The sequence below is a fragment of the Bacillus rossius genome, chromosome 16 (genome assembly GCF_032445375.1).
Source record: "Bacillus rossius redtenbacheri isolate Brsri chromosome 16, Brsri_v3, whole genome shotgun sequence".
NCBI classification, from domain to species: Eukaryota; Metazoa; Arthropoda; class Insecta; order Phasmatodea; family Bacillidae; genus Bacillus; species Bacillus rossius.
The window spans coordinates 23,933,628-23,948,934 of record NC_086343.1 but is presented as its reverse complement, the minus strand read 5'-3'; the positions used below and the strand labels follow the sequence as shown (position 1 = coordinate 23,948,934).

Sequence of the window (15,307 nt, the reverse complement as noted above, 5' to 3'; positions counted from 1 at the left end):
GCCTTATTTATTTAGAAATGTTTTCCCCCTTTAATAAAAGTTCATAAGCATATGTAGGCCTACAATATTTTCAATTAACTTACCTTTAGGCCCAATTTACCTTGCAAGTACAGTAGAATTTCGTTATAGCGTGCACGGTAATAGCGAGAACACGGCTATAACGAGGTCTTTTTGAGGAATTTACGCCGTGATCGCGTGAAGCGCGCTTTTGTTATTTGTCTGCTTTATCTCCACCCCTCTTGCTCGCCACTAGACATCTTGCCGTTGACACCTGTCACATTCTTCAGCCTTGCAGTCGCCACCTAAGTGCGTGGCTTTAAAAATATAATCCCGTCCTATTCTTTCTTTTATCAAACTTCCGCTTGGCTTCAAGGCCAAGGTATGCTCGACTCGAATAAACCAAGCCTTTGAATATACATTTATACTTGTACGCATTTCTTATTATTTAGAAAATAGACAAAATATATTTTTTCCCGCCAATAAACATAACAATGCGCACTTTTTTTTAAAATATAAATGCTCTTAATTAATTTGTTGGGACATTTTCATTAACGTATAATAACATTGTTTATAACTAAATTAGGGGAAAAAAGTTAGAGCCGTCTTTATACTTGTTGCTAATTGATCGCGTTAATAATACACAAATATTTATAAACTTGTTTGGAATTATTTGTCGTGACACGTTTACAAACACGTCACGTTATTTATTTTACTATCTGACAAATAGTAGGCACTACCGTATTTATTTCCGAATCGCTAGGACAGTTTTCTTGTTTTGTTTCGGTCAGTTGTTGGGGTATCTGTCCGGGAAGGGGGTGGTGATGGTTTGAGTTTAATACCAAATTTATTTTCAAAAAAAGTTTACAGGTTTATTTAAATGAAAAAAGTATAGTTTTCAAGCGACTATTTCGTTTGAGGCGTACGTGCGTTGCCGCACTCCTGCTTTTTTGTAAGGAATTAAATCGTCGCGCTACACTAGCGCCGCCCGTTAGCAACATCCCGAACCAACACGGCCGCCAGCAGACAGCCCACGTCGACAATAGATAGCAGGACAATGCTGTGTCGGCCGCGGGCCAAGCTGAGTAATCGATTGCGGGCAGAGATGCTATACTTACGTGGCGTGGTAGGGTATTCTGGTTATTTTGACGCAATCGGTGATCGCATCCGTACTTGTGGGGTATCGTTTTAAAGAGAATTCACACATCTGCTCACAGAAATTAAGATTTCGTTAATATAACCTGTTATTTTCCAATTATACAGGTTCAAACACAATTTTTATGCTATTTTTGGTTAAATTTTATTTTTTGGGGGCCAAAATCTGTCCAATTCGGTTATAGCGAGAACATGGTTATAGCGAGGATCAAACCCGGTACCGTGACACCTCGCTATAACAGGACTCTAGTGTACCTCAGATTAACAAACACATAAATAGGATGGATTGTGAAATGGTGAGCACACCACAAGATATTTTTGACTGATTGATTGATGGTTTGACTCTGTAATCCAGCCGTAATCTTGAAAAGGTTAGGTTAGGTTTGGCTAAGAATTGTTTTGAGTAAATTAGCCCATTAATATTTTCAGCGATAACCTTATAAATGCTACCTATTTATAACATTGTAAGTTATGTATACATTTTAGGTGCAGGGGATTTGCCATGAGCCAACACTCTTGGAGAAACTTATGTCCCAAAAATTGGCCAGGCAAATAAGGAAGCAGTAAGGCACGCTGTAGAAGACAAACAGATTGTATTCTTGTGTGATGAAACGACAGACAAAGTGGGCCGATGTAAGGCAGAGTTTGCTACTTTGTAGTGTCTATGAAAGATACTATGGTAACTGTTGTGTTACACATTTGTGTACCAACCAAACTTACCTGCAGAGGAGAATTTCTAGTATGTTCAGTGAAATACTCTATAATTGAATTTGGATATTGAAATACTGTGTATTGTAATCAAAAAGTATAACAATGTTGAATCGAATGAATCATTTCACTAAGTTTTTACATTTTTCTTGTTTATGTAATGAAGATTTTCACATACAAAATTTAACAGCTATTTATAATTGTATTTTTATGTACAATATACATATTCGTAAACACCGCTTTCCTCATTTATATGTACCGCTATGAGGTTTTTTTACACCACGAATGGCATAATTTTTTCACAATTTTTTGGGGTCGTGCTTATTTTTACACCGATTTTTTGCACCGCTTTTGTCATTTTGTTACACCGAAATGAGCCAGTTTTATTTACCATTTTCTGGGGTCCCTATTCATAACATCCCATATATCCAACATTTCATGTAATGTGATGACAAGTTTTCAATAATACTTGAGCTTCTTATCGGTGCCTTCTGTTTTATAGTGTGAGTACTTGACAGAATATTGGTTATATTATAGCTTTATAAACATCATACAAATTTTTTTTTTATTTGTAGTTGTCTACCTGTCAAAACAAGTTATTACTTCCCAGTGATTGCAAACTACTAACTTAGGTAATTTATATTCAAAAATAATTCAGAAAGCTGGTGAAACTATTATTTTGCCTTGCTGTGTGAAAATTTGTGATGAATAATTCAAGATGTTAACAATAGCAAAAATCATTAAGTGCGAAAAAGTTGAGTCCTCCATTGTCAAGCCTATCTCAACCTAGCAGCAGTGCTACTGTTTAAACCAGTTTCTCTTTTTGGTATTGGTTTGTGCTTTAGGAATGGTATCTCACTTCATAGCTAAACATTTTTAGAAGCTCAACTTGTTCTTTTCACCACATTGCTAGTCAATGTAATGCAATTATCATGTGCAGTTATATTTCTTAAGCTAGTTTGTCGACATGTATTCAAAAATGCCAAAATTTACTTAAAAATGTTTAGTTATAGTATTTATTCAGAGAAAAAATACAAATTCTGGTATAAACAAAAGTTAGGAAAATTTATTCAACATTTTGAAGCCACCCAGATGTCTTTAATTTTATACTTTTACTTGAAGTGTCTAAATATTGTCTTCACACAAAATTCTTTTAGACGTATTATCAACATTTTTTCAAGACTGATTGTTTTTCGAAATTGATTTGTTTCCCAGTTTCAGTCTCGCCTGATTTGTGGCTCAGGCTGTTGAAGCATTTGAAGCTAGACCCGAGAACTTTCATAGAGTCTAACAAGGATAAACTTACAAAACTGCTGGTGGAGGAGTATGCTCCTACTGCGGTGAGTGACTCTTTGCAATGGTTTACTTGAAATAAAAATTTTTTTTTAGAATATAGTTTGTAGTTTTAGTATTAATATTCATTCTAGAAATTTACTCGAGACTTATGGTACATGGATGTTTTAAGAGAGCATGTTGAAAATTTTGAACACAAGTATTTCATTTAAAGAGAGACATTTCTTTAAAAGTAGTGGTGTGTGAATATTTTTAATTTAAATAGGCCTGAAATGCAATTAATTAACAATTTGCATTTGGAGGTCGAATGCAAAAATAAAAATTGTGAATTTTAATTCTAGTGGTTTCAAGTGATTTGTTTGTTTACCAACTTTTAATTTTGTTTCTAATACTTCAATATATTCATATTAAAGTGTACTGCAAGGTATGTTTAAAAAGTTTATATTGAGAAATTCGAAGTAACTGTCTCAATAAAATCAACACATTTGCTGTAGCTTGACAGTAATAAATAAACATGTTAGCATGAATGCCAATGCCTACCATAATTTTTATGAATTTGCTATAATTCTTAAAATGTTAAAATAAATATTCCAAACATTTAATTTGATCATAACAGTTTCTATATTTGTTTTGTTTATCACAGTTAATGCAGAGTTTTGTCTGTCAGCACTGTTTAAAGGTTACACATTACAATGGAAGTAATTTCACATTTTCATATTTTTTTTTAAATTTGGGTTTTGGTAAACGAACAGAAGAACAATATCTCCAATCTTTGATGTTATCTTTATGATGAAAATTGTACGTGGTTAGCTACCATGAATAAAATGCTAACTGTATCACAGTCTTTTAATGAAATTAAATTAAAGTTCATCGCCATAAATAGATGCTGGACAAAATGGTGGAGAGTCAAGTTCTCACAGCTTGAAACATGCCAAAACAAATAAATCACTTGCCAGCAACAGGCAAATGGCAGAATTTAAAACATGCCACATTTTATGTTCTGAAAGCAACAGGCTGCATATTGCAAATTATACTTTACACATTTGTGAACAAATTTTTCTAATTATATATTATGTGCAATGTTACTGTTTTAATTTTTTCATTTATTTCAATTAAATATAACTTGATGTCAAAAACAACTGAGAAAAATAGTTTTCCATTATTATTAAACTTTTATCATTTTGTTTAGCCATTTATCATAGTTCAATTATCATTCAAGAATTTCTTAAACCACATGTAAGAAAAATAATTGGACACTGGGGTATACAAGGGCTGTCCAAGAATTAAAGACGGTTGGTCATTTACGGTGGTATGGACAAAATATTTCACTATTTGGCAACACTAGCTTGTGTGTACTCCCCCCTCCACAATTGGTGGTCACTCGGCTGTGTAGTTTATCCAGTCCGGCTGTGGCTGTTGTTAAGAGATGAATGCTCCGCTGCTGTCTCCCGCCAAAAGTGAAGTGCGCTGTGTTATTCACTTTCTTAACACACGGAAGGTCCACCCAGTTGAAATTCATCATCATTTGATGGCAATTTGTGCATAATATGATTAACAATTATAATGTTAGGAAGTGGTGTGCTGAATTCTCAAGTGGTAGAACCGATGTGCATGACAAGGAAGGGGAAGGAGGTCTTCAATTGATAATGCATTGTTGAAGAAAATTCAGGCCAAACTTCATGTAGTCTGTCGTCTGGCAGTCCGGGACCTTGCAGTTTCATTTTCAGAAGTGGGCAAATCAACTATCAAAACCATTTTAACAGACAAATTGGGGTACAGAAAGGTGTGCCTCTTTGGGTGCCAAAAATGTTAACAGACGTTCACAAGGAAAAAAGTGTGGAAAGTGCTCAGTAATGTTTTGACTGTTTTGAAAGGGAAGGAGATGAATTTTTGAACTCAATCATTACAGATGACAAAACACGGGCTTACCATCACACTCCTGAGTCAAAGGCAATCAATGGCCACCCCCAGTTCACCTCCCGTCCGAAAATTCTGCGAGGCAATCTCTGACAAGAAAGTCGTGGCAAACGTGTTTTGGGATCGAAAAGGAGTTCTTCTTGTTGAATTTTGGCCAAAAGGGAGCTCAATTAACTGTTTCGTATAAACTAGTCTATAAATGATGTTAGGAGGTAATTTAACTTTGAGTTGTTGGTGACACTGACTGTGGAAGAATACCGTTACCAGGCGCCATTTTTTGACTGTTCGGTTCGTGTTTTTAGAGAGTTAGTTATGTGCGGAACTTTGGAGTAACTTCGGTGGTTGGTTGAAGATTACCGGGAACAATGGGTGTGCCGTGCACACAACACGTGTAGTGGGATGTAGGACTGGTGCGGTGACGTGTGTATGGACAATTCCGTGGACTTGTATCAGTCGCAATTACTTGCGTGGTCCTCCGGTGGAAGCATGGATTCAACTTTCAACCTATGAGAACAAGGGAGCGGTACCGTTCAATGGTAAACAATCAACGCTGATCGTTATTGTGAAAAGTTAAAAAAACTTTTAAGAGTTATACAAAGCAAACGGAGGGAGGTTGAGCAAGGGAGTTAGTTTGTTGCATGACAACACCCGCCCCCATACAGCAGCTGTAACCACTGCGCTCCAAGTGGAATGTCCTCAGCCTCCGGCTTACAGCCCTGATCTGGCACCCAGTGACTTTTATCTCTTTCTTCACCTAAAGCAATGTTTGGCCGCTTCACGACCAACGAGAAAAAGGTGTCAAGCTGGTTGCAGACTGCAGCATAAGATTTTTATGACAGAGGGATTGAGGACCTTGGTTCCCCGACTCATGAAGTGCATTATCTCGTCATGGTTTACATAGGAAAATGACGTAGGCATGTATGAACAAAGTTATATGTACAAATTTTGTAGAAATAAAATTTTCCTGATTTTCAAAATTAAAACTGTCTTTAATATCTGGACAACCTAAGTAGTTTCTTTCAAATTAAGTCTCAAGAACAGCAAGTGTTGTGGTAGCAGGACCTTATTTAAGTAATATTTTCAATGTGTATAGCTCGGTTGCACATGTTTAGTGTGTACTTTGAAGCTAAGTTCGAACACCACACAGTGCACGAGCATGGGGCAGAAAGGTCCGGGTCCCCCTGAAATTAAAGAGCCTTTCACTATCAATGCAATTGTAGCTCTAAACCAGGAACAAAACTTCAATACTATGTTTTAAGGAAAACATTTTAAAATTATAAAGTTTTCCTCTTGATGTGTGCATTAATGCCTAGACCGCCCTAGTGAAATGACTTTCGTCGATTATACCCATGCACAAAACCCTTGGGCTGCAGATTTTACTGCTTTCAAAATTTTCAGTTCCAAAAGTGAAATTTTTTTAGCTATAATTATATGAAGCAGCTGTTTACCTTAATCAAAGCATTTTATTACTGAGTTTTGTTTTTACCAACTGCATTTTATCGTGGATTATTGCTTTTTAGAGCATTAAACTCCCATGGTAGGTACTGATTTGATTCAATAAGTGGTGCTGGAAGGTAAAGTTTTATTTTTTGAGAATGTAATGGAATTTTTTGATAAAACTTTTGTAGCAACCCTGGCACACATACTCAACATCTAATTATTCACATTGTTAGATTTTTACTATTCAATTCAAAAATATTTGGCCACCAAAATCCACTATTCACACATCTCTATTTAAAAGTGACCCTTTTCATTACAATCTATAAATTGGTATCAAGTCAGGGACTAACATGGAATTCAAGTGTATAACCTATAAAGACAAATTTTAGTCTGTATGAATTTGGTTTAAGTTTTTTTTAATTACCAAACATAAAATAAAGTAAGTAATAAATTGTTGATGTTTATTGGCAGATGAGTATGTATTGAGAGCGCGTGTAATTATTATTTTTTCCTTGTTTCTAATTTTAGTATCTCCATAACTCTTTGAAGACTGTAGTCAGTTTGAATCCTGACTCCATTTTGGGCTCATTAGTGTCGTTTGTGGTGGACAGCTTGAATGACGCTAGCATTCTCCATGTCACAAAGAACGATTACTTCACATTTCTGATGCCAGAGGGAGAACTGTACGACAAAAGTGTGATTGCTGGGTAAGTCGTGTGGTTTGTTCTTCAGTTATCATGGTATTTTGTCGTTTAATGTTTGTGTGTCTTTCACATCAGTTTAATGTGGTATTTTAACTTGCTTTGGCTTTATGATAATGTCAAGTTTCTATCATTGGAGGGTTTTACAAAATGTTCTAGAATGCACCCGTTGATGCATTGTGAGCAGTGAAAAAAGAAGTGGGTGCCAACTTTTACCACTTATTAAAATTAGCTATAAGTAAAGCCACGATTATATGGTAATGCGCGATAAAACGAAATAACACCGAAAACCGCTTGAAAACACGAAATAAAACGAAATTGTGCGAAATCCGCGATATGTCACGAAAGTTCGTCTATCCTGATTATTTACGTTTTTTTTTTCCATTCTGTAAGGACAATTCACTATCTTCAGCACAATCAAATATTTCTTACAGTAACTAGCAGCCATATATATTATATGCGACGGTGATTCATTATAGATTTAAAATGAAGTCTCTGAATTAACGTAATATTTTCTTTAAACGGTAATCTTGTGTACCATAATAATTTAAGATGTTGATAACTATAAGGAATCTCAAATTAGAGTTGATAACGTTGTTGTTTGGGTTTACAGTAGAACAATCTTAATTTTTTTTATCACATTTGTTTAAATTAATGGTGTAAATTTTTAATTCATAAGTAAGGATTAGGGATATTAAAAAGTTGGCTTATTAGTGAGAAAATTATTTTAATAGGTATGTTATTTTTTCTCATCTCTATTATGTATTTTACACTTGTTGCAATATACTATTTATCTGAGTTCTCATGTATGTACTGCTAATGCATTATGTGTATCATAAACACTGCTTAATATTTTTAATGAGTTTCAATTTTGACGATATTTCTCATTTATAAAATATAACTTGATTTACATTTGTGTTTTCCAATAATGTAATTCTTAAGTTATAAAATATTTTTTTTTTTAGTACACCTCAGTGTTTTGTTACAGTTGTTAGTATTGTTTAAACTGGATGGTTGGCAATGTCGTGTCATGGGACCGGCACGGGCGTACATTGATATAAAGCCGTTAGCACTGTTGAAAAGTAAAATCAGTCCTTCGGGGATGAAGATTGTGCATACATTGCGTGTGAGCGAGTTAGTTTGCAAGTGTGTGACCACGTAATTGTGCAAGTGTGCAAGTATAAACATGTGCAAGTTAGTGAGAGTGCACAATTGCAGTAGTGCAAGTGTGCAACTGTGCAACTGTGATAGTGTAGAAGTGTCCAAATGGGGGGCAATATACCTTTTTATAAAGAATCATCGATCCCCCCCCCCTATTGAAGCGCGGGGGGGGGGGGGGGTCCGGGGAGATTTGTATTTCAAGGTGGAAAATGGTGCGTGCTATTTAAGCAGTTTTACTATCTAAAAATTGAATACACGGCACTTTCTTTTCCCCCGTTTGCCCCCACTTCAAAGTTTCAGAGGGGGGGGGGGGGGGGCGAGATACCCTTCCCCCCCCCCCCCCCCCACCTTTTGTTGCGCCCCTGTTCAAGTGCACAACTACATATGTAAGCATGCAAGTGGTAAGCATGTTTGCCAGTGTTGCTGAGCGCGCCACAGCAGGCGAGTGGGCGAGGTGGTGGAAGTGAGGAGGAGCAGTGAGGAGAGGGGTTGCCGTGCGCAGGAAGGACCAGGAGAGCGAGCTGAACGCCAGGAACGTGAAGCGCGAGAGCAAGGCGTACTCATACAAGGAGCAGCTGGAGGCCCTGCAGCTGCGCCGGGAGCTGGAGGAGAAGAAGCGACGCCAGGGCAAGCTGAAGCAGCCGGAGCTCAGCCCCAAGCAGCAGGAGGCCATGCGGCTGCAGCTGGAGAAGGAGAGCGCCGTCCGCGCCCGCCTCTCCCAGGTGAACACTTCCAGACCGCTCCTTCCCCGTCTGCAGTCGCGCGTCTGGTGCACGTGGTTGGTTGGAGCGGTTAGAACGTACTCCTTCCGCCAATGGGGGTCCAGGGTCGATTTCCAGCCGTGGTCAAACCCGGAATTTTAGCGGACGTTGCCTTCCACTGTGAGTTTTTCCTCATTTCCTCGCTGCTCCATACCACGAACTCATTTCGCCCCTCGCATTGTTCAGGTTGGCTGGAACGACAGGTCTGTTCCTGAGGGTTGTAGGGCAGCCGGCTCCTACAAGTGTCGGCCCCATTCCCTCCGTGTAGACCCTGTCTCGTGCGGGAAACCGCGTGTCGATACACATTTCAGTTGGAGACTTTCCACTTAGATAAATCGTCATGTTCCAGCGAAAAGTTGGTGTATTGATCTTGCTCTATGTTTGAATTTGTCTATCATGTTCAAACAGTTACTGTATCACGTAAAAAAAGTACAAATAAAATTGTGTAAGAATATCTAAAAAAATTCCTGATATTAGTTAGCAGGTGGTGTAGACAACCCTGGTCATAAGCCCCTCGTGTCCATTAGCTGCGCGGTCAGCAGCACCTGATGTAGCTCCACTCAGTAGTAGCGTACTGACACTGGTTCTGGTTTCTGGCGTTCCCCAGATACCAATAATATACTGTGGGTACTTTTCAACGATACAGGCACGTATTGTTTTTTTTTAAGTTTTAACACAAGCATTCACGTGCAGTACTGTGATCACATTTTTGTTTTGTAAACTGAAGTTTAACATTAAATTTCATTATACAGATCTAAATAAATTTTTTTTCTCATTGTATTGGTGAATTATGGGTGCAGGGGGAAAAAAATTTCCATTAAAATTTAAAGTAATTTATTTTCAAATTGAGGGTAGGCCAAAAAATCTTAAATATTTAGTATTCAAAATTTTTGATATTCGGAGAAATAGATTGGGAGAGTAATTTTGGTGTTTAGCATCATCACTGCATTTCTCTGTCTGCTGCTGTGTGTTCCAAGGTGATAATTAATGTGTAACATCTTATCTCTCGGTATATGGCATTTGGTGGGAGTAATTTCATCATCACTGCATTTCTCTGTCTGCTGCTGTGTGTTCCAAGGTGATAATTAATGTGTAACATCTTATCTCTCGGTATATGGCATTTGGTGGGAGTAATTTCATGAATGCTATGCTAATGTGTAACGAGAAGTAGGGAGAAATGTGCACCTATCAATTTTTCTTTGCAGCCCATAGTTGGCGCTTGTGCTGCAGCGTGTCGGCAAGCGCAGACATTTCCATGACTTTTGAAAAAAGAGAAAGAAAGAAAGAGGACTCAACAGTTTACCGTTCCTTCTGCTAACAGTAGTCTTGAGCTGTGCGACACATTGCCCTGTGGCTTTTATAGTACTTTATAAATACGTTGTGAAATAATAATGTATAATATATAATCTAAATTCAATAATTTTTAAGTGTTGTATTATTATACATGCTGTGTTATAACATAGTTTATGATGCAATAGGTTAAATGTTACACATCACTGGCAAGTGCTTGAAAGATTCACTCACTTTTCTGTCAGTATTCACTGTTTGTGTTGCAGCTGTCATGTCATCAGCCCACCGAGTTCATTTTTGCTGCCTATACATTTAAAATATAAAATCGGCTGGATTTGGATTTTTTTCTGTGTGTTTGTGTATGCATCTTTTCATATCAGTTTTTTGGGTTTTCTCAATGACACACAGTGCAAACCAGTGATGGTGTATGTTCGGAATAACGATTTAAATCATTCTTCCGCATTGTAGGAATCATACAAAGAACATTAACTTAAATTTGTCTAGCACCCAGTTGTATGTTCCTGTCCATGTGCTTGCAGTTAAACCAGAAGTTAATTAAGACAGTATCCATGGTGACCGCCGCCATCGAAGGCACCGGCCGAGAGTTGTCCGTGTACTTCCGGGATCTCCTCCCGCCAATCCTGAGGAACTTGCAGTCCCCGCTGGCAGCACCCTACCTCACAAAGCTGTTCGTTGACCTCCGGAAGTGCGTGTTCTTTGGTGAACAAGAATCTCTAGGTGAGCTGTGCTGTGGCTTGAGGACTCTATTACAGATTTGTGCATGAAATATTTTGGAAAATTAGTACTTATATTTAATAATCCAATGATCCTTGATATGATTCTGTTCGCATCACGCGAAATAATTGACTGTACAAACAACGATTGCAACGGATTGCGTTACGAGACGAAAAACAATGGTGAGCGGGCCCGATAGCCACACTTACCATCACGAAAACACACGATGAACTGACTTCCTGACGGAAGTCCGACGCGCTGCCAACCTTGGCAGCGTTGCCAAATCTGGAACCATGGTGGCCAACTGTGAAGGGGTGGCGCTGCTACTTGTGCAGCGCGGGAATTCAAATGTTCGAATGTTCAGTCTCAAATTTGTTGCACACGTAACGTCAGCAAAAATACTTAAATACCTATGTACACTATACACACTCCAAACATTCCGCCCACCTTGAAATGACCCATTTCAACACTACTCAAGAGGCAATGGGCACAACTTCACTACAGGGCGTTTTAGACTCCCAGAGGTGGTACGCACTGTAGCGACCCTAGGCACACCATCAGATCCAGGATGAAGATGCAGGACGCGTCCCAACTTCCATTGCAGGGGAGGTACTCTATCTTCCTTTATCAACACCAATTGGTTTGGTGTGATAGCTATCGTTTGATCTTGCCACTTCGAACGCTGCTGCAGTGTGTGCAGATATTCGCGGTGCCACCGGTGCCAAAAGTCTTGATGCAACCGCGATACTAGTTGCCAACGCTGCAGTCTGTTAAGTTGTACCTGTTCCAATTCGGGTTCAGGATGCGACACCAGCGGCTCCATGGTCAAGAAGTGTCCTGGGGTGAGAGCACGCAGATCATTGGGATCGGAACTTAATGGACAAAGTGGCCTAGAATTCAGTATGGCCTCCACTTGGACCACGACCGTGTAGAGCTCCTCAAAGCTGAGAATCTGTTCACCAATGACCCGATTTAAATGTGACTTGAACGCCTTAACTGCAGCCTCCCACAAGCCTTCGAAATTAGGAGCGGCTGGAGGGTTGAAGTGCCACCTCACTCCAAAAGGAGCTAAACAATCCACTATGGTCTGCTGATGCGATGAGGATGACAACATGCGTTGCAGTTCTGTCAGCTGGTTGTGGGCTCCAACAAAGTTCGTCCCGCAATCGCTATAGAGGTCAGAGGATCTCCCTCTGCGGGCGATGAAACGTTTGTATGCAGCAAGGAACACCTCAGTCGACAGGTCAGACGCCAATTCCACATGAACCGCCTTAGTGGTACAACATACAAATATACACAGATAGGCCTTCAACAGAGTGACTTTGCGCACACGAGCCAGTTTTATGAAAAAGGGGCCAGCGTAATCCACGCCGGCCTTCGAAAATGGTTTCACTTGCTGGACTCTCATGGCCGGGAGACTTCCCATGAGGGGTGTAAAAGTGGGTGGCTGTGCCTTAAAACACTTCAAGCAGCGGTGAACACAGCTGGTGATTGCCTGCTTATCTGAGAGAATCCAAAATTTCTCTCTAAGAATACTTTGAAGTGCTTGTATCCCGGGATGTTGATTGACGTTGTGATAGTGTTGTATAATCCTGCTCGTCAAGGGGTTTGATTTAGGAAGCAAGGCCGGGTGTTTGTGTTGAAACGGGAGCTACGACTGGTCAAGCCTGCCACCCACCCTAAGAAACCCATCAGAGTCGAGGAAAGGATGAAGCTTCCGTATCTGTGGTGAGGTTCGCTTATTCTTTCTCAAAGAGGCCAGGTCATCTTTGAACACCATCGACTGAACTCGAAGTATCCAGAAATTTAAGGCAGTCTCCAACTCACGAGGACACGGGGTCCCTGATTCACGAGCACTTTGTGAGTGACGACAATTAGCAACAAAACGCAGAATATAGGCAGTCACTCTCAGTAACTTCATTAGACTGCTGAAACGTTCGACCAGTGAATCAATGTCTTCAGTATACAGAATAGTTGCCAATGCCAACGACTTCTTCTCCTGTTGGACCAAATCGGAAATGTCACTACACGAAGCACTTGCAGGCCATTCATCTGCAGGTAACGTCAACCATGCAGGGCCTGTCCACCAAAGGTGGTGGTCAAGTATCTGGGCAGGTAACAATCCACGTGAGCCACAGTCAGCAGGGTTGTGTTCTGAACGCACGTGCCTCCACCAACTTGAAGGGGTCAGGTCCTGAATCTCACTAACCCTATTTGCCACAAATGTTTTTAACTCATGAGATGAAGAGTGGATCCACGCTAGGGCTACTTGTGAATCAGTCCAGGCAACAATGGAGGTGAATTCAAGTTCCATTCCATGCACATTTATCATGTGACGAAGCAACCGAGACAAGAGAAGAGCTCCACACAACTCCAACTGAGGTAGAGACTGGGCCTTGACAGGGGCTACTTTAGATTTGCCAGCGAGCAGGTGTACCGTGATTGTCCCATCAACATCAACCACACGAAGGTAGACACTTGCTGCATAACCCAATTCTGAACTGTCTGAAAATCCATGAAGTTGATAGGAACAGCCCTGTTTTCCCCTGACAAGGCGAGAGATGTTGAGTGCAGACAGAAGAGGGAGCTGGCTGTTGAACTTGTTCCAGCTGTCTAATATGTTTGGTGGTGGTTTTGCATCCCAGTCGAGATTTTGAACCCAAAGGACTTGAATGAGACATTTTGCAAACATGCTGATAGGTGTCAACCAACCGAGAGGATCGAAAATCCTTGCCACGTTCGATAAAATTGTCCTTTTTGTCGCAGGGCAGGCGCTGGCTCGGACCTTGTATGAATATGTGTCGGAGGTGGGGTTCCACTGTAGTCCCAGTACCTTGATTACAGTGCAGCTGTCCTGATCCAAGGCTAACGGTTGGAGGGTTTCAATATCCTTAGCAGGAAGCCAATTCAGGAGTGTCGGATGGTTGCTCATGAATTTTCGGAGTTGAAATCCCCCTTTCGCTAAAAGCTTGATGAGCTCTTGCTGCATGGCCACTGCAGAGTCCACAGACGGCGCACCCGTAACAACATCGTCCACATAAACATCCGACAACAACACTCGAGAGGCAGTGGGAAATTGTTCTCTCTCATCTTCAGCCAGCTGCTTAAGAGTGCGGAGTGCCAAGAATGGGGCTGAAGACACTCCATAGGTCACAGTTTTCAGCCTGTAGTCCTGGACTGGAGCTGCGTCACTAGAGCGCCACACAATACGTTGATAATCCTGATGATGACGATGGACATGGATCTGGCGATACATTTGTTTTACGTCTGCCGTGAAAACTACAACATGTAAACGAAAGCTCAATAGTAGATTAAAAATATCTTGCTGCAATTTTGGCCCTGTTAACAAAGTATCATTAAGCGACACACCTGTGGAACTCTTGGCTGATGCATCAAAAACAACGCGCACCTTTGTAGTGGAGCTGTCTGGTTTCACGACAGCGTGGTGAGGTATATAGAAGGCATGGGCACAGTCCATTTCTGTCTCAGCGACTCTTTCCATGTGGCCCATCGCGAGATAATCCTCCATAAACTCGGAATACTTCTGCTTGAGGGCAGGGTCCCCTTTGAGACGTCTTTCCAGGCGAAGCAAACGATTAATGGCTTGAGGTCTAGAGGACCCTAACTCTGGCTCAGGTTGACAAAACGGTAACGCAACGCTGTACCGGCCGGTCTCATGCCTTGTGTAAGACTTCACAAACAGCTCTTCACAGTGTACATCCTCGGGAGACTGATGCTTCACAAGGGGAAATTCTTCAATCTCCCAAAACCTTCTCATGACATCAGGTAATGGGGGATGAGAGGTCACCAGCGAAACACAAAGGGATGTCATGTTGGTTGAAGTCTGTTCAATTTCCACCTTCCCCATCAGGATCCAACCTAGTACAGAGTCTAGAGCCACTGGAGACCCATCAATCTTTCCACCTTTCATTAAATACGGAACCAGGTCAGCACCAATAAGTAGGTCGACTGGACCAGGAGTGTCAAAGGCAGGATCAGCAAGGTGCAAGTGTGCCACAGATTTACGAACCCTATCAGACAACTTTGTACCTGGCACGCTACTGGTTATACGAGGAAGCACAAAAACATCCAGCGCAAACTGAGACGCTAAGATGCCAACTGGTGTGATAACAACTGAAACATAGGATT

General features: G+C 40.4%; 1 protein-coding gene across 2 annotated transcripts in view; it reads left to right on the top strand.

Moving 5' to 3' along the window:
* The window catches only part of LOC134539814 (stalled ribosome sensor GCN1), a 151,126-nt gene that overhangs the window by 56,989 nt on the left and 78,830 nt on the right, over window positions 1-15,307 (top strand). For both annotated transcript variants that reach the window (XM_063382099.1, XM_063382100.1), the window contains 4 exons: window positions 3,076-3,200; window positions 7,039-7,217; window positions 8,875-9,094; window positions 10,963-11,161. In XM_063382099.1, coding sequence (XP_063238169.1) covers window positions 3,076-3,200; window positions 7,039-7,217; window positions 8,875-9,094; window positions 10,963-11,161 — 723 coding nt within the window. The remainder of the gene's footprint in view (window positions 1-3,075; window positions 3,201-7,038; window positions 7,218-8,874; window positions 9,095-10,962; window positions 11,162-15,307) is intronic.